At 41.6% G+C, this 19,402-nt stretch overlaps 1 protein-coding gene across 3 annotated transcripts in view; it reads left to right on the top strand.

The window, feature by feature from the left end:
- The window catches only part of EEA1 (early endosome antigen 1), an 87,834-nt gene that overhangs the window by 15,494 nt on the left and 52,938 nt on the right, over positions 1 to 19,402 (top strand). For 2 of the 3 annotated variants that reach the window (XM_083182393.1, XM_083182394.1), the window contains exons 3-7: positions 11,570 to 11,694; positions 12,947 to 13,001; positions 16,539 to 16,604; positions 18,242 to 18,281; positions 18,759 to 18,872. In XM_083182393.1, the coding sequence (XP_083038519.1) occupies positions 11,570 to 11,694; positions 12,947 to 13,001; positions 16,539 to 16,604; positions 18,242 to 18,281; positions 18,759 to 18,872 (400 nt within the window). Of the gene's footprint in view, positions 1 to 11,569; positions 11,695 to 12,946; positions 13,002 to 16,538; positions 16,605 to 18,241; positions 18,282 to 18,758; positions 18,873 to 19,402 lie in introns of those variants that run through there. The other variant, XM_083182395.1, reaches the window with a different exon arrangement.

Below are 19,402 nucleotides of genomic sequence, written 5' to 3'. Positions count from 1 at the left end.
TGCATGCAGCGCTCATGCCCATCGACCAAACATTATCTATGAACCAAAAGAGTCTGAGAAACCCTTAAGGCAGAGCTGTGCCTGATATCCAACTGACTAACAGGGTGAGTGCAGTGTACCCACTTTGTATTGATCAATGGGTGCATTGGCCAGGACAAAGATTTCTCAGTGCAACTGGCCGGGGAGCGCAGTGACAGGCTGGAGGACTGGAGAGACGGATATGGGGAACAAAGTAGAAACGGTACATTAGGTACAGTTTTTATTTGCCGGTACAGACGGTTAAATAAACGGCAAATTATTTTTTATGTGTTCTGTGTGTTTGTGTGTGTTGTACTGTTTTTGTGTGTGTGTTGTAGTGTATGTGGTTGTGTGTGTTGTATTGTATGTATCTGTCCAATGCGTAAGTGTGTGAGGTGTGCTACGTGTATACAGTATGTGTTTGTTGTGTCTTTGTGTATCTGTGCAATGTTTAAGTTTGTGTCGTACTGTTTTTTGGGTGTGTGTGGTGAATGTGTGTGTGTGTTGTGCTGTTAGAGGTATGTTATGTGTGTGTGTTGTGTGTATCTGCCCTATGTGTAAGTGCGTAAGGTGTGCTATGTATAAATCTGTGTGTGTGTAGTGTGCTGTGTGTATCTGTGCAATGTTTAAGTGTGTGTTTTGTGTATTTTACTGTTTTTGGGTGTGTGTTGTAGTGAATGTGGGTGTGTGTTGTACTGTGAGTGTTGTGTGTATCTGCCGAATGTGTAAGTTTGTGATCTGTGCTACGTATATATGTGTGTGTAGTGTGCTTTGCGTATCCTGGCAATGTTTAAGTGTGTGTGTGTTCTGTGTGTTTGTGTTGTACTGTTTTTGGGTGTGTGTTGTAGTGTGTATGGATTTGTATTGTACTGCATGTGGTGTGTTGTGTGTGTGTATCTGTCCAATGTGTAAGTGTGTGAGGTGCTCTACGTATAAATGTGTGTGTTGTGTGCGTATGTGGTGTACTGTGTGTGTGTGTGTGTGTGTGTGTGTGCGTGTACAATGTGTATGTGTGTGTGTTGTGTGGTCTATGTATATCCTCAATTATTTCCTAATTGTTAAAAGCCTTCACCATAATGTTAGAATGTGTCATTCATACTCAATGACAGCAATGAAATCAGGTGTGGAGTTGTTCCTTTGCAAACGGTTTCCCAGATCATCGATCTTTTCCCCAGAACATCAATGAAGGTAAATTACAACTTGGTGTTTTTTAAATTTCTAAGTGAAATTTCCCAAAAACGGCTTCGAGGTGCACACCACCGGGTCCAGAGGTATCTTGTTGCTGAATTTGGTGTCTCTGAGTGCCACGGTGTGTCCGCAATGCGCCGGACACGCACACACACACACACACGCACACAGATTCTTGAACTTATTATATAGATAAGCAAAGCCCTGCAATCTTGCAGGAAAGACAATGCAAGTACTGTCTTTCCCCGTGGGCGATGGCGAAGCCCAGGACCGCGCAGCGTCATCGCCGGGGCTAAACAGACAGCGATCAGTGCTCCATTTTTAAGCAATCTAGTCAGATCGCTTAGAAATTGGGTGAAAATCACACCGTGTGTATGCCCTTATTAATAACTTCCTTCACAAACATATTGTGTTGGCCCAATGGACGATATATCTGAAGGTGTGTTAATTGGCGGTATGCTAAGAGCCATAAACATGCTGAAGTCAAAGCTGTGGCGCCTACCTATGACGTCCAGAGGATACATCAAGCACCTGTGTAAGTGTGTATATTTATCTGAATCAGCTCCGCGGCGGCCAGTCTGCAGTCAAGTCGCACAGCTCAGCTTAAGATGCAGATTGCTAAACCCCTGCTATGGCATGCTCTGGTACTCATTGCTGTGTAATTGTATTGGATTCTTACTACGCATTTATTTGTATAGAAACAAATCGCTTCAATTAATTTATGAAATGGTCATTATAAACCATGCTGTAGTGGTCTTGTCTGTCTAAATGTCAGCAGAATACTTTATCTGGCACGTGTTCCATTTTTGGTTTACAGCAGAATTACATTGCAAAATGCAAACATATAACAGAAGCAGTTCTGCTCTTTTTGAAATGTAATAAAATGGTTGTAACTCCAATACAATGACCAGAACATATTACTTAAGCATTGTGACCTTCGAGCAAGCTTAATTCTGTTGGGAAACTCACGCTTTTGAAAAAACTTTTTTTAAAGTCTGCTGTTGGATATCCTGCCCCGTACAAAAATGGCTTACAAATATATCGCAGGCCTGCAAATAGCTGCAAATCCATCCAGCTGGACACCATCTAATGATTTTTCCACTGTGTGCAGTCTGTGCGTAGCCCAGGACTTACTCGGTGGCTGCGATAGAAACCGACTGATCAGGACTGGAGCAAATGTCACACGACTTCCCCTAAAATACCTGGAGACGCCTGCATTTTCCCTGGCACTCCCAGAAAACTGCTGGTTACCACCCCCAAAAGCCGTCTTTCTGTCAATCACCTTGCAAACTGCCAGCGATTTAAAAAATAAAAAAAACAGGCTTTTATTGCAGGATGGCCTCTCGCATGCGTATTACAGGGTGTACACATGCACGGTCTATCGTTAATGGCACGAATTCGCAGCTGTGCAATCAGGTCTGAATTAGGCCTACTGTGCAGTGTGGAAATATTGGCCTGTGGTACTGCAGGAGTCTTGGTAGGGATGCTGCGCAATGTGCCAAATGTACTTAGCCACTGTTACAGCTTAATACATTTGGCCCATTGTGAGAGTACTGGAAAGGGCATGTGCACTGCTGAACTCGTGGCAGATGCAGGGTGGGAGCACTGGAGGGGGTGTTTCATAGCCAGAGTCCAAACAATGATGCTGCAGTATGGTGGGTGGGTCTGCGGCATTGCTGGTGTTTTGGCAGGTTCACTGTGCAGTGTGCGATTATCAGAAAGAGTCAGCGGCCGTGCTGAAGTTTTGGCAAGGACCACGTGTAGTGTTCAAGAAAGGGTCTACGTGTACTATTTTAGAAAGGTGAGCCCACTGTGCAGGATAATTAGGATGCGTTTTTGGAGTACAGACTATAAAGATTTCTGCTGCTTTATTATTGAGTCGGAAAGTGAGTGTCACCACACCTGTGAGTTGACAGAAGACAGATGCCACTTTTTGATTCTCACACAGTGCAAGTTTTTACCAGGTACAGGCACACAAGCCTCCAATAGCTCAGATACAGCTTGTCCCTGGGGGGAAACTTTGTATAAATTCCTTTTTATTTTCACATAGATCCAGTGCATCACCTATTCATTCTGGCACTTGCAGTTCAACAGGGCTTATTCTTTAACTTGATATTGCAAACTTCATAAATTTATATGACATCAATCCATTTAATGTTTAAGTTTACTATAACATTGATAGAGGTTTTTTTAATTATGAATACAGATAATATTGTCTATGCAGATTATTTATCTAATTAAATTTGTCTCTAGTCTTGCCTTTCAAACCTGTGGTCCACACACACACATACACATGTTTATCTAACTATCTTTCATTCATCCATAGGGGACACTGGAAGAGCCATTTACAGTGGGTATAGACGGGTGATCAGTGGAGCCGGCAATTTAAATTTTAGAAGTGTGTGACTAGCTTCTTTCCTTATATGCCCAATGTTCCATTGGATAGAGATTAGATAGATTATTCATTTCAATTGTAATACAGATATGTCTTTTGATAATGCTTTCTGCAGCTATTCGCAGCACATCTGCGACAAACAGCGTGCCCTCAACTATCCGCGGGCACATGCGAACGCACCCACGCTCATAGGAATTAATAAGGAGTTCACATGGTTGCAACTAATAATGCCAGGGTGCATGAGATCATTGCCGCAATGCATGCGTCAGGAAATCTCATGTAAGATGAGAACGGACACATCTGTTTATCCATGGCCACTGACGCAAGATCTCTTTTATTGATAATAGGTCTTGGTAAATTACTCATTGATATTTAAGGGCTAAAGATTTGAACTTTGTACAAGGATTTAACTATTGTATTTATCAATTTAATGATTCCTATTTAAAATCTACCATAATACTTGCAAAATCAGCCTATGGGGTAAATGAGTTTCCGGTGATAACAATTCTCTGTAATTTCTCGAAGATATCATATAACGTGTTCAGCATGGTACTTTTATAATCCTTAAAGATTGTCATTCCACAGGGGTTCATCTGTCCTGTATGCATGACCATGTATGTCACTGCCCCTGAGCTTGCTGAGCATTACCAGCGAGAGCATGTGGACTCGGGAACACGGGAACAGCAGCCATCCAGTGACCTCCTAGATGTAACTGTGGGTCCTTTATGTTTCACAACTTAAATGGACTAGCTTCCTTGCTTTGGTGTGTTTAGTTCCTCTCTTCTTGAATCTCCTTGGATATGCAACTGTAGTTTGATACTGTTAATTATAAAGTCCTATTTTCTCACCAATGTACGCTTACTACAGTTCTGCATACTGTAGTTAATTGTTTTTAATGTTTTGTCTGTGGCTGCCTTATTCTCTTTGCTTTGACTACTGTTTAATGTTGGTGTTGCAGATCTACAACTATTATAGTACACTGCAGTTCCAGCATGCTTTTTTTAAAATCACAAAGTCCTAACCCATCACCTCATTGTACAATCACTGTAACCATCACTAGCTGCCCCTGAAACGGTTAGTACATATGATTGTGCTAAATAGGCTATCATTTGAGATGTTAGAAAGATTAAATGAGTTCTAGAAGTAATATTCCTTTCACACCAGCCTAAATTCTCTGGTTGAGCGACTAGCGCTGGTGTGAAAGGTTCCCGGGCCAAAATCCCAGCACCAACCTAGCTAGCAGGGTTGCTCTCGTGACCAGCCTGGGATACAGGCCGGTATGAAAGGTACTTACCCGGCTTCCCGGTCCTGGTCGTGAACCTGTCGCTGCCCGACGCTCTGGGGACACGGAGCTGCCCCGCCCACCGCTGCTCTTGGTACACGGAGGTGCCGGGTGCTGCACCCCCTCCAATGCCGTCGGACTATCTCTCCTTCCTCACACCAGAAAATGCTGGTGTCAAAGGGGCCAACCCGGGAATCACCCTGCATGATCTGTGGACCGTATTCCCGAATAAGTTTCTGCATTTTTTGGTGTGAAAGGGGTATTAGTGGCACATGTGAGAAAAACCATTGTTAATCAACATTGTGTTTGCAGCTCCTTTTGGAGATTGTGTAGTGGGGACAAGTTTGTTTCACTGCTGTCCATGATCTAAAGTATTGAACACTCTTCCTCACTGCTCCTACTTCTCAACCTTTGGTGTATGAGTCTAGCTTGTGGAGTGATGGTAATTTACTCCGGAGTGCCTAACCAGGCTACTCTCAATAGCATCTCCTCATGCGGCCAGCAGGCTGTGGCTGACATCACTTGGAGCAAACAGTACGATTTGATGTGTCCTTGATGTACAATGATTATGAGCTCATGCACGCTATGAACCATATTTTTGCTGTTTCCTATAAATGACTCATATTTTTAATGTATATTAAATATTATATCTTTGACCTCATAGTGCCACCACCAATCCAAAGTCTAGATGGAATTTGTATGATGTAATTGCAATATTTCCTTTCGCTCCTGACCATCTCCTTTATTATACTTAGTATAATAGTAAAATCCTATAACTAGCAATGGATAGGTGAGCCTCACCTCTTCATGGAATTACCATGTTGTGTTACGCCACACAAACCAGAGGTCTTGCAATGGGCTGCAGCGGACGAAAGCCCTATCCATTTAATAAGCTTTAACAGACCATGTCGATGTCGACGCCAAAAAAGCCGACATGCAGAAGGTCAGCATTGCCAAAAGGTCGACATGGAAAAGGATGACACCTGAATATGTCGACATGTGTTTTATATGGGGGGGGGGGGGTGTTTATTACTTTTGAACATTTTTTTTTCCTTTTATATAATCTCCCAGTCTTCGATTGGGAATGGCAAAGTATGCCACATTGGTAGTGGAGTGAGGCAACTGGCCTGAAGTATAGCAAGCATAGCGCTACAGTAACTCCAGGTCCACATGTTCAGGTGTCCACATTGACAAAAAAAAAGTGTACAAGTTCACGCCAACCTCTTGCTTGTGTCGACCTTGTTCATGTTGGCCTTTTGCTGTTGACCTAACCCATGTTCCCTAATTGTCAGTTATACAATGGGGAGCTGCACATTAAAACACAAGTGTGCTCTTTTCTTGGCTGTGAGGAAAAGCCTGGGGTTTAACGTACAGGGAAACCAGTGTGATAACAGGCAGTCAATTGAATAGCTCTAGGCATTTCTGTCTCTCACTGCCAGCAGAAAGGATAGGGAGAATCTAATATTCCAGAGTGGGGTGCGTTGCTTTTCTATTTGTAGAGACACTGACCTTGCAGATCGTGACATAGTGTGTGTATATATTACACTCCGTCTGTGCTTAGTAATGTTCATACTGTGGCATATCATTGTTGGGATGTGTTACTTTGAATTTGTCAATCAAAACTGATTCCCTTTTGAAAAGGGTGGTTATTTATGTTTTAGTAAAAATCATAAATGGTGTACTCTGTGTATTCTTTCTGCTCTGTAAAATATTCATTCATTTGTTCAGAATATTTATTCAAGCTTATGTGTACAAGTGTTCTCTCCCATTGACACCCACATGGCCATCATTAAAACAATGCGAGATATACTTGAAGAGAATGAATTGTGGCAGACATTCAGCTTCAACCATAATTGTCTTTCTAGGCTCACTCAGTCAGAATGGCTTTGTGACCTGTTCAGTGCTCCCATTATCTGCTTTTACGTAACACTCTTCTGTTTTACAAGTTAATTCTTTTCCTGCAGTAATGGAATGGGTGTGTGTGGGAAGATTGTCTTACATTTTAAATCATGGTTTCCTGTCTTCTTGCAATTTTGCAGCAGCACATAATTACTGTATGATGCAATAGGAAAGGTGAAGTAGAAAGAGAAAGATTTAAGTTCAAACACCCTGATCTTAGGATATGGGTACGATTTGTGGAGAATCAGTAGTCAATTGTTTGTCTTCATTCTATTCATTATTGAATAGCATTATAAACATACATTTTTCGGAGACTGAAGTAGCTGTGAATGTATTGTGACAAGTTGTTCTGCAGACAGTAAAGTTTATTTACCAAAAACAGGTTATGCATACATGCAGTTCATTTGCATAATAGCCAATTTTCCCAATCATTACTATGGACACTTTTGCAGCTGAGCTTGTGCAGTGTGTCACCACATGATACTATCTTGGTGAATCGTTGAGCACTCTAATTTCCATCATGACAAGTTTATTGACTTTTCATATAACATGATTTTTGTTTGCTTCAAAAACTAATGCCGATACATGCCGATACACACCAGGACAATGGTGCTCGTGAGCGGGTCGTTACAGGAACGTACGACCCGCTCACGAGCTGACGGCGCCGCCGACCCGCCGCAAAAATGGCCCTAATGTGATCGTGATCCAATCGTGACCCCCACCCACTGCAATGGTCAGTTCTGAGATCCTACCTGCAGCAGGGGGCCGTGCATCGCATCAAAGAGGATCGGAATCGCATCAAAGAGGCAGCAAAATGGCCCAAAACACGGCCTATTTTCATACAATCGGTCGAGATTGTATCTAAATTGGCTCGTTTTGGGCCATATCGTCCTGGTGTGTACCCCACATAAGTCTAGAGCAGGTATTGTTTTAGCCTTGTGTTTACTTGTCAAGTTTTAACCCTGTGAGTGCCAACATCTCTGATAGATGCGCAAAATATCCCCTAAATATGCCATTGTCGCTCACATTTCTTATATAAATTCAAATAAACTGTTGTGTAAAAAAAGAGATTTCTTATATAAGGTAAACATTACAGGTCATTATGATGAATTAAAATGTTTGCTTTGTTTGGACAAATTCACTTGGCAAGCAAAGTGTTAATAATCAGTTTAGGGCTGTACACAAAGGGAGGTATTCAATGCCCTTGGCGAGGCGGTTTTGTACGGCAAGGATAGGTTGTTGGTTTTTTTTTTCTCAGTGAAGCCCCCTCGCCGGCCGCTTGCCGTATTCAAAGTTCCGTGGAAATCCTTGCGATCATAGGACAGCGAGGATTCCCTGCAACAGCGAGGTTCGACGCAAATACAGGGAGCCTGCTGCATATAGCGGCGAGCCTCGCTGTTTCGACGGCTGCACTCGCTGTTTTCACCAACGCTTCAGGGAGCAGGTGAGGTGAAAACAGCGAATGAGGGGGTGGGGGGCAGGGGGAGTGTTGAATTCTGTAGGCGGGCTAATGGCGCCCTTACTTCTCATCTCCTTAAAGTTCTAAATCTGTATAACCCTGTGCACACCGCAGCCCTGTGCTTAGCAATGTGCTTAAGCACAGATGACACACATGCAATGCACAGCGATGTGTACTGAGCGATCTGTGCTGACCAGTGTTTTCTGGTGAGAACACTGGCGATCTGATTAGATTTTGATTGCATGCAGTTAAGTTATAATCAGGCGATGGAGTCGCTCGGGGGTGTACACACATAACGATCCAAGCTTAATTTCTATGCAATCTAGAAATAGGGCTTACATGTGTGTATGGGCCGTATAAGAGAAGGGTAATTGTACCAAAAATATAATTTTTGCTATGGCGTTTCCATGTCACACATCCTGTTTTAGAGAACTGCATGGTGTGATTTGTGTAATGCAAGCTGAGGAGTGGCATTGTTATCCTACATCCAAGAAGTTCTAATGTAGTTGGGACAGTCCCAATTTGAGGCTACTGTCCCATAGATACAGTTGGGGAGGGTGTCCTTTAGAATTGATGCTTACCAGCATCAAGTGCACATGGTCTTCAAAGCTATGGTGACAGGGTCAGCCAATGGATGTGAAGGTGTGTCCATGCCCTGGGTAGCATGAACAAAATGTTCCCATTATTTAGCAATGCCACACACACTACCCCAATTAGGTATAATCTGTCCTAAATATGTGGGAGGAGATTAGTGTGGCTGCGCAGGGGGCGAATGCTCTGTAACAGAGCAGCATGTTAGGTTTACACTTAACAGTGTGTGTTTTGTTTTTTTCCCTTAATAACATATCTAAAAATGATGGTTTTCCCTACACACTGTCCATGGTCTACTGCTGATGATGCATTTACAGGCATATTTTGTTTATTTTACAAGTGGTAGTTTAAACTTCTTTTAATATATTCAAATTTGCTTATGAATAGAATATAGTAACTGTTTACATGTGTAACCTTCATTTTGTTACCTCATACGTAGGTCACTATTTAATTTTGTTCCCTGTAGGAGCTTATTTTTTCTATGTATAAATCCTTTCATTTGTCCCCTGGCACTGATCCCTGGAATATTACTAATCTGGATTTAGGCATAAACGCCACAGTTTGGTTTCCAAGATGCTAATGCAGTATCATAGCAATAATGTTTTTTACATGCATGCGTTCTATGAGTAATTGACTTTCATGGCCAATTAAATGCATTTACTTTGATATTCAGTCATTCTTTCTAGTAGAAAGCTGGCCTTATCAGTTGTCCTCGTTGTATCTATTACATTGGACTGCAATATGTTGCGCTGCTTCAGATGGCTGTAAAATGAAATGCTACTTAAGGCCATATACACTAAACCAGGGTTCCTCAAACTATCTTGCTCTGGACCCCATCAGACAATATAAATAATGACAGGACCCCAGCAAGTCATACAGAAGGTCATCACATCACATGATGTGTAGTCAGCAGACAGCACATAAATGGCAGCATTGCGGAGGCACAGAGTGATGGGAGGAGTCTAAAATAACAGACAATTAAACAGATTTTTCAGACTCCTTGAATCACTGACTGAGATTAGAAAAGTCATCAGCCTGATGGTCAGCAACATGGAGTCGCGACCCCATGCTGAGAAGGTCAGGACCCACTTTGGGGTCAGGACCCACAGTTTGAGAACCGCTGCACTAAACGATTGCTAGCTCATATGCTCTATGAACTATATTGGGCGTGTTTCCCCCTGAACTCCCTGACAAACTACATTCAGCGTACTCTGTAATGTTTTCAGTTTTTCTTTGATAACGCCATATTCAGATGGAAAGAACTATTGCAATCCATTCAGACCCCTATGCTCCTAGTTTGGTACTTTTTTATGCCAGAACCAGACATCTTAAACGTTTGCTGGACATCTGCTTACCTGATGAGCTGTCTCAGCAAGACTACATTGATAAATAACCCCAAAATAATCAACCAATTCTGATGAGGAATGTTCCCAGTGTGACTATCAGGAACCCAATGTCTTAGCTTACATTTATGGATTCATTTCTTGTACAACTCACAAATGCATACTCATTCTGTATATGTGTGTGTATGTATGTATGCATACCTCCCAACAGCCCCGATTTTAGCGGGACCGTCCCGATTATCAGGACCTGTCCCGCTGTCCCTCCCGCGGCCGGCAGTGTCCCGCGGTGAGGGGGGGCTGTTGGGCGTCCCCCCTGTCGGCTGCTAAACAGCGGGGAATAAACGCTGTGCACATGCGCACAGCGTCTATTCCCGCAGCCAGGGGGGCTCTGGGTCATGCCCCCATAGCGGCAAAATTTTGACGCTTCCTACTGGGCAAAGTTGGGAGGTATGTGTATGTGTGTTTATGTATATGTGTGTATATATATATATATATATATATATATATATATATATATATATATATATATATATGTGCAAAGAAGCAAATATTTGGCATTTAGTATATTTCAATTGAAAACGACAGTATTATATTATTGGGGTGTGGATCAGTTGGTCACCAGCAAGTTGTTAGAGGGTCATAAGGTCGACGTGTCTAGGTTGACATGCAGGAGGTTCGACATGGGCTAGGTTTACAAGGTCATTAGGTTGACAGGATCATTAGGTCGACAGTCAAAAGATCGACATGGGGTTTTTCACTGTTTTTTTTTACCCCCGAATGTCGACACAGTTGACATAGACACAGGTTAAAGTGCACCGCGTTCCCTTGGATGACTCGCTGCGCTTCGGGCACGGTGCCTCGCTACACTTGGCACGCTATTTTATTCTCCCACCACTCTCTAGGGGATGGTAGGGCCTGAAATACTGCCTGTCGGCCCATGTTGGCTCAAAAACAGTGAAAAACCCCAAGGCGACCTAATGACCCTGTCAACCTTCCTGCATGTCGACCTAATGACTGTCTAACAATTTGCTGGTAACCCAATGACCGTATCTCATATTATTGATTGCCTTTATCATTGATGACCATATCTGTAGCATAATAGATTTTCCATTGTTCTAATGTGGAGCTATGGTTTATTTCAGGAGTAAAAGCTCTCCATTTACAGGCATAGGTCGTAAGACTGTCACTTGCTCAGACAAAAAAAAATGCTTAACATTTTTTTACATTCAAACTTCAGCCTTTTAGTAACCCTGTTACTGGTGCTAGTTTGTCTTTAGCAGGTGGTGGTGATCATTTCTTTTGCTTTTTTTTTTTCTTAAGCTTAATTTATTTTTTATTTTTGTCCCTGTACAACTAATTAGAAATTGATAATGAGATTTATTTTTCTCTCCTAGGGCTTCATTTGTCCACTTTGTATGAAATCACATGGAACAGCAGAAGAACTTTTTAAACATTATGAAGCTTCTCATGAACCAGCTAATGACCCTGGTCATGGAGAAGCCAATTCATCTCCAAAAAGGTAGACGTATACACTCCTGTAATGCAAATTCTCTGAACAAGAGCTGTAGCCATTTTTATTTCTGTGTGTTCTTCCAAAGAAAAGCTTTCTCCAAACTGGCTTCAAAACTTGATTGCAGTGGTTCCCAACCTCTGTCCGCACAATACGCTAACAGTCATGGTTTTCAGGATAGCCATACTTGAGCACAGGTGAGTTAATTAGTATTTGGTTATTTGTAAATTAACCATCTGTGCTCAAGCATGAATATCTTTCAACCTGGACGGTTAAGTGGGTACACACCTGTAGATATATCTGCTGATCAATCTCTACCTGCAGATATTTCTCTAGACCACAGGTTCTCAAAGTCGGTCCTCATTTTTGCAGGTCTCCTCACCAAATCAAGTGAAATAATTAGCTCCACCTGTGGATCTTTTAAAATCTGCCCTGGAAAACGTGACCTGTGTGGGGTTTCGAGTACCGCGTTTGAGAACCACTGCTTTAGACGAATCGGGTAGTGTTGCTGCAGCGCTGACCATGTAGTGGAGAGGGGAATTGTTAGACACATATATACAAACATGTTATCATACAGTATATTTAATATTGTAATCTATGTGCTGGATTGATCCCTGGGAATCTCCAGCGCTGGGAGCATTGAGTGCCGCAAGTCATCCGGAAATCTGCATAAGCTATTGCACGGATAAACCCTCCACCTTTTGAAAATAGCCAATCTGAGTTTGGGGGCAAGCTTAACCGTGTGCAATAGCTTATGCTAATTGCCAGTGCTGGAGGTCCCCAGGGATTTGCCATCACCAAGTGGTTGGTAACATTGGGAAACATTGCTCTATTGTCTCCCTGTCTTTTAGCCTGCATGGTATATTGCAGAGCTTACAGCCTGGCTTCTCATGGTACCACACCTACAGTGACTGCATGACTGAGTCTTGTGATTAATCATAAAATGCTAATGTGATTGTGTGTTCTATGTTTCTCATTGCTTTAGTCTTTTTGAGTTTGTTGACAGCCAATCTTGTGTATGTAGTGATGGGCACAGTTTCACTAAAGTAATACATTATGTTTTGCAGAAAACCTTTTGTAGTCTACTGACTGACTGTTTTTTACTCATGCTATTTTCCCCGTGGGCTGTAGAGTCAGATGATTGGCTTTGTGAGATGTATGTTTTATGGTTGTTATATCCAGATGCCAAATGTATTTAGGCAGTATAATGCTGAAATAGGTAAAGAAAATAGCTTAATACTTTTTATTTTCTTGTTCAAAGGGAAGAGGAGCTGCTACTTCGACAGGAGGTACAGGACTTGCAAGCATCACTTAAGGTTGATTATTATTATTATTATTATTATTATCTTTGACATTCAGTGAAAGTGCATTAACTTGAAAAAATACAATTCTGGCTACATATTTTTTTTTTTATCCGTTTCTTATATAGCGCATACGTATTCCGCAGCGCTTTACAGAGAATATTTGAACATTCACATCAGTCCCTGCCCCAGTGGAGCTTACAATCTATATTCCCTACCACATGTACACGCACACAGACATTCTAGGGTTAATTTTGTTAGGAGCCAATTAACCTACCAGTATATTTTTGGATTGTGGGAGGAAACCGGAGCACCCGGAGGAAACCCAGTACGGGGAAAATAAACAAACTCCGCACAGTTAGGGCCATGGTGGGGATCGATCCCATGACCTCAGTGCTGTGGGGCATTATGACCTTCCACTCAGCTGATAATACCAGCAGATGAGTGGTGGTGGCCGGCGATGATGCAGGAGCGAACATCAGTGCTCATACTGGGTGGTTTTGAGCTGTAAACTGCTCAAAACACCAAAAGTAATCTGCTTTCAGATCCAACTCGCCCAGTTTGTATGGGCTCTTCTCCTTTGCAAAACATTCTTTCTGTGTCACACTTAGTGGGAGGCAGGTTGGAAAGTCTGATTTTTATATTGCTGATTAATGACTGGGGAGGAAGGAGTGGTATTGTGTGTATTCAGGATCTGCAGGAAAAGTGAAAATGGATGACTCGGTCTGACTCCTTTTGCTTACACATGACTAACCGTTCCCTTAGGTGTTAAAGTGGAGAATTTAGCTTGTGCTGCTAGTTTAGCATTTACGGTGAGCACAGGGCAAATGCGACCTCGGGGGGGGAATAACTCCCAGAGGCAATGGAGTCACCTGCCTCTTGGCTCCAAGCCTGAAAGGGCACCTTCATGTACAGCAGCACCTGTGTGGTTCACAGTGGGAACCAAGAGTGGCCGCTGCTCTTCCAACAAAGCTCTGCGGCACACCTGCTACTGCCGCTCAGCCAGCATTGCAGAAAGAAACAGTACGCCCACCACTGCTGCTGGACTGTGAAATGGGACCCACAGGTGAATGCTTACTCTATATGCTGCAAAGAGTCTGACCCTGACACACACAGTAGCTGGAGCCTTATAAATTCACTGCAGACTCTGGACCATGTAGACCAGCTAAGGGTACTCTCTATATAAATCTGTAAGTTTTTTTTTGTCTGTTATTCTCTCTCTCACACACACACACTCAAACACACAAGTGCAAACATTTAAGGTAGGTGTACAACAAATGCTGCAAAAGTAAGAATGCTTTCAAAAATAGAGGTGTTTATTTTTTATCAATTGACAAATACAAAGTAAATGAACAGAAGAGAAAACTAAATTACATCAACATTTGGTGGGACCACCCTTTGCTTTCAAAAAAATCAATTCTTCTACAGTAGGTACACTTGCACAGTTTTTGAAGGAACTTGGCAGGGAAGTTGTTCCAAACCTCTTGAAGAACTACAGTAACCTTTTGTATGTAGGCTTCCTCAAATCCTTCTGTCTCTTTGTGTAATCCCAGACAGACTCAATCAGAATTAGAGATCAGGGCTCTGTTAGGGCTATATGATCACTTGTAGGACTCCTTGTTCTTCCTTATGCTGAATATAGTTCTTAATGACTATGTCTTTATGTATGTTTGGGGTCCTTGTTCTGCTACAGATTACATTTGGAGAGAAGTCTCCCTGATGATATTGTATGATGGATAACTACCGGCCTGTATTTCACAGCATCGAGGACACCATTAATCCTCACCAAATCCCCAAGTCCAATTGCTGAAATGCAACCACAGACTTGCGAGGATCCTCCACCATGCCTCACTTTTGCCTCCAGACACATACTATTACTCTCCTGCCATTCCATAAACAAACTGCCTTCTGTTACAGCCAAATGTTTCAAATTTTGACGCCTCATCCAGAGCACCTGCTGCCCTTTTTCTGCACTCCGGTTTCTAGGTTTTAGTGCATAGTTGAATCGCTTGGCCTTGTTTCCATGTCAAAGTTATGACATTTTTGCCACAGTTCTTCCATGAAAGTTTTGCCCAGACTTCTCTGAACAGTAGATGTGACTACCTGGGCCCTGCTGGTTTCTGCCATTTTTTTTAAACTGATGGTGCTGCTTGATATCTGATTTTGGTGGGAAGTAAGCATGATGTTTCCTTGGTTGACCTCTGTGTCTACAGTCCACAATGTTGACTGTTTCTTTGTGCTTTTTTTTAAAAGAGATTAAACAGCACATCTTAAAACCCCAGTCTGCTTTGAAATCTTTGCCTGATAGAGACCTTGTTGATGCAGTATAACTACCTTGTGTCTTGTTGCTGTGGTCAGTCTGGTCAATCTTTCCATGGTGTATGACCTGTGAAACTGCCTTTCACAACCTCACATTTTGTAGCTTTGTAGAGTTTGTCTGTTCCTCAACCAGTTTTAAACCACCTGCACAGCTATTTCTGTTTAAAGTTTTGACTTTACTGGGTTTCAACTTACACTTGAAAATGATTATCATTATCACCTATTCGTTATGATTGGTTAATCATACACCTGGCTGTAATGCTATACATCCCCTGACTTTGTGCAAGTTTACCTGGAAGAATTTATGCTGTTTTAAATGCAAAGGGTATTCACACCAAATATTGGTTTGATTTAGATTTTTTAGTACTTATGTAATATGTGGGCTCCCGTTTTTCTTATGAGAGCGCGTCCCCTCGCGGGGATCGCTGCGCTCGCCACGCTTCGGGCGCGGAGGCTCACTGCGCTCGCCACACTATATAAAATCAACTCCATGCGTAGTTGGATAGTGGGGGTATGAAAAAATGGGGTGCATTTAACATGGGAGCCCAGATAATATATAAGAACCAATTTTTTTTTTCTGTTCGTTTACTTTGCATTTTGTCATGTGATCAAATAAATTACTAGCACTTCTATTTTTTTTTAACTATTCTTACCTTTTCAGCATTTTTTTCCACACCTGTGTTTCTGTATGTAAGACGAGGGCTGGGGGGTGCACGGGGGCTGGGGGCCGCCCAGCAGATTACCTTAGTGCTGGGCTTGCCCCCAGTGCAGCGGTCCGGGTCCCGGCGGCGGCGATCGGTGCTTGGAGATAATGTCATCTCCAAGCAGCGGCTCGATAACCGCCTGCGCCGGGTGGGGGGAGCTTTGGTGTTAAAGGGACCAAACACCGGGAATCTGGGTCCAAAAAGCCAGGTTCGACCTGGCGTTTTGGGATAAAAGTGGTATTACAGAGCTCTTCCTCTTGTCGCAGTCTTCAGTTCATCAGTCATTGCTTCAAATGAATATGTAGATTTTTCTTATTAGTGTCTTGTTTAATATAAATGAACATTTTTATTTAATTAGCCCCACAAATGTATGTAGTGCTTTACAAATTTATTGCATGAATGCAGGGGTGCATAAAAGAACATCTATAAAATAGGAGAGCATAAAAATGAATTGTAAAGGATCAAAACCTGAAAGAAATCTTCAATCTAAATGAATGAAATGTTCTCTGATTTCCCTTGCATGGCTCAGGAAGAGAAATGGTATGCAGAAGAGCTGAAAAAGGAATTGGAAAAAGTTCAAGAGCAACTGAAGCAAGTAATTCCTTTAAAATTGTTGAAATAGGCTCATGCTCATACTGTTAAAGGTTTTTTTTTTCATGGATTGCAGTAAACTAATGTATTTCATTGTAGAAGGGTCACACTGCTTAGACGGGTTCATTATAGGATAGGAACCGAAAGACACGGGTTATCAACTGCTAAAACTCCCACACTGCAATTCCCCGATTCAGCAGGGCTTATTGCAGAACACCATTTTCTCTTGCTACAGTTGAACTTCTCTTTTCTATACAATTGGTTATGTGAGGGCCCACCAATATAGTGGAATGTTCCCTCAGTTTCGGGACCAACGATGTAATTAGAATATTATGTGTCCTAATAACAGCTATTCGGCTGCTTCAGGACCTTATAGGCTTCATTGGTCCAGACACCTTCACACAACCTCTAGTTCTATAACTGTAAGAATGAAGGGTATCTTCATTTTCAGCACTGCACATTTGTACCTCAGGATTTTTCTGCAAAAATTGTTTGTGCTACTGTTGTTGTCTTCAGGCAACTCTTTTTGTTATGCATCAGATTGTGTTTTGATTACAGTTCAATACATTATGTCCTATGCAATCTCATGGATTTCTCTAAAGTCTAGGAAACCTTTGTCCATCTAGGAAAATATGCATATAATCTGCCTTGTACTATCTTTCTGGTGAAAAATATTTGAGATTATGGGGTAGAGTAAAAAAATAATAATAATCCACCTCTACTTCAAGTATCATCAACTATTTTTTATTTTATTTATTTTTTTATTGTCCGGCATGTAGTAATTATATCAAATAGCAGGTGGTGGTGGTGATGTAACAGTATTGTAGATGAGAACCTTCTGCATAGTACTATAATCGAGAACAAGAGTGTGGGGTATCTCTGCTGCTTCTATGTGGAATTGGGCCACAAAAAACACACGTGACTCACCTCCGAGGCTTCAAACTAAATGTGGAAACTTGGAGTGGTATATTTACCAACCTAGTGCGTCCATTATAATGGACAAATGTCTCTATGGATTTCCTAATCTTGTTACATGTGTTTCACGGTTCAAGAGACTGTGGAAAGCCCTGGATTTTTTTTTTTTACCTCAGCACTAGTATTTCCTCAGGAGTGGTACACTAGTGTATGCAGTCCCCATTGGCACTCCAACAGCATCCCTCTGCTGACCATCCTGGGACAGGTGAGACACCCAGGGTGAATGGTACTGGTGCATTTTAGGGATATTGAGATCGGGCTATGCTATCTATTATTATTATTATTATTATTATTATTATTTAGCATCATTGCCCATCACTATCCATAGCACAGTCAGTATCCTCTAAATATGTCCTGTGGGTTTTTGCCCTTAAAATGCTTGAAACTCAGGAATGTGTAATGGTATAACCAGACCCAAGGTTGATAGTAAAATAAGGTACAACACAGTAGGGGTACCTAGGCCTCCCAGCTAGGGATTTTAACTTATTGAATAGGTGATAACATGACCTGGGAATACATAAGTCTCTATCTTGGGTAACATAGGTAAACATATTGCAGCTTAAGGATAGTTTGTTTCTAAAAGACTCTGAAAGCTCACACATAGTGGTATAACAACATAAATCATTCACTGTGGTGTAACTGTATTTCTTTCTTTTTATGGTTTAGAACTCCACACCAGATGGGATGACTACAGTAGCAGTTACAGGTAATTGCCAATAACAGAACATTGTGCAATTTGTAACCACCACTAATGCCCTATATTTTGGTTGACAATAATGGGCTTAAGCAAACAGACTGTATAACAAAGTTTTTTGGGACCTTCAAGCGGTAGTTCAGGGAACTTTTTTACCTTTTACCCCAAAATATACTTAGGTACGCTGATGTTACTCCATTGATTTGAAAGGAAGGAAATCATATAATTGTAATACACACTATACCCCCAGAAATTGATGATATATCCTGCTAGTACGGTACACAGCCCGGCAGCAATTGAGGATGATGACTATTACCATGCATGGCTGTATGTGGTACAAAATTCCTAAATGCAACAGATCTGATTCACCTAACCTTTGCAACAAATACAGTTATATTAAAAGAGAATTTTTAATAAGTATTGGCTGGATATATATAATATAATAAAAGTTATTTTAAAGAAAATAAGTCCATTTATCTTTCTTTGCAGAACTTGAGTCGTTAGAACAGCAGCTGGAACAGGCCAAGACTGAAATCTTCAATATAAAACAGATGAAAGACCTATTTGAGCAGAAAGCTGCTCAGTTAGCAACTGAATTGGTTGGTAAGTGTTCTTACATGAAGATGCGGTTGACTGAGAGAATTATACTTCTATCATTAATTCTCCTAAATGATGAGCACAATGACATTGAAGATGGCAAAGTTATAACAGCCTTTTGCCAATCTGTGCTTAATAATGTTAGCAGGACCGAGTATTAAGTTATGTAAAAGTTTATTGTCCATGTGTAAGCAAGTATTGAATTGAGAGGATGTTCTAGGCCAAAATGGCCATGAAATGGTAGGTTTCCATATGATGTTTACAGGGCAAAACTGAAAAGGGACGTGTTTTGCTTAACTTGGACTGTCCTTGTGTGATCCTTTTGAATGTGGCCGTGTAGATTTCTAACATCAATTTTTGTATTGGTTGTAGACAAACCAAGTGTGCCTCCGGACCTGTGTATGGCGCAGTGAAACCTCTCAGAAACCGTTATTTTTATTCCCCATAATAGTCCTCTAGTACATTGTCTGAACCATAATAGTGCCCTAGTTAAAGCCATGTTCCATTGTACTGCCATAGTTTATTTTAGGAAACCT

This window comes from Crinia signifera, chromosome 4 (genome assembly GCF_055691185.1).
Source record: "Crinia signifera chromosome 4, ASM5569118v1, whole genome shotgun sequence".
Taxonomy (NCBI): domain Eukaryota; kingdom Metazoa; phylum Chordata; class Amphibia; order Anura; family Myobatrachidae; genus Crinia; species Crinia signifera.
This window is presented reverse-complemented; position numbering and strand designations above follow the sequence as displayed.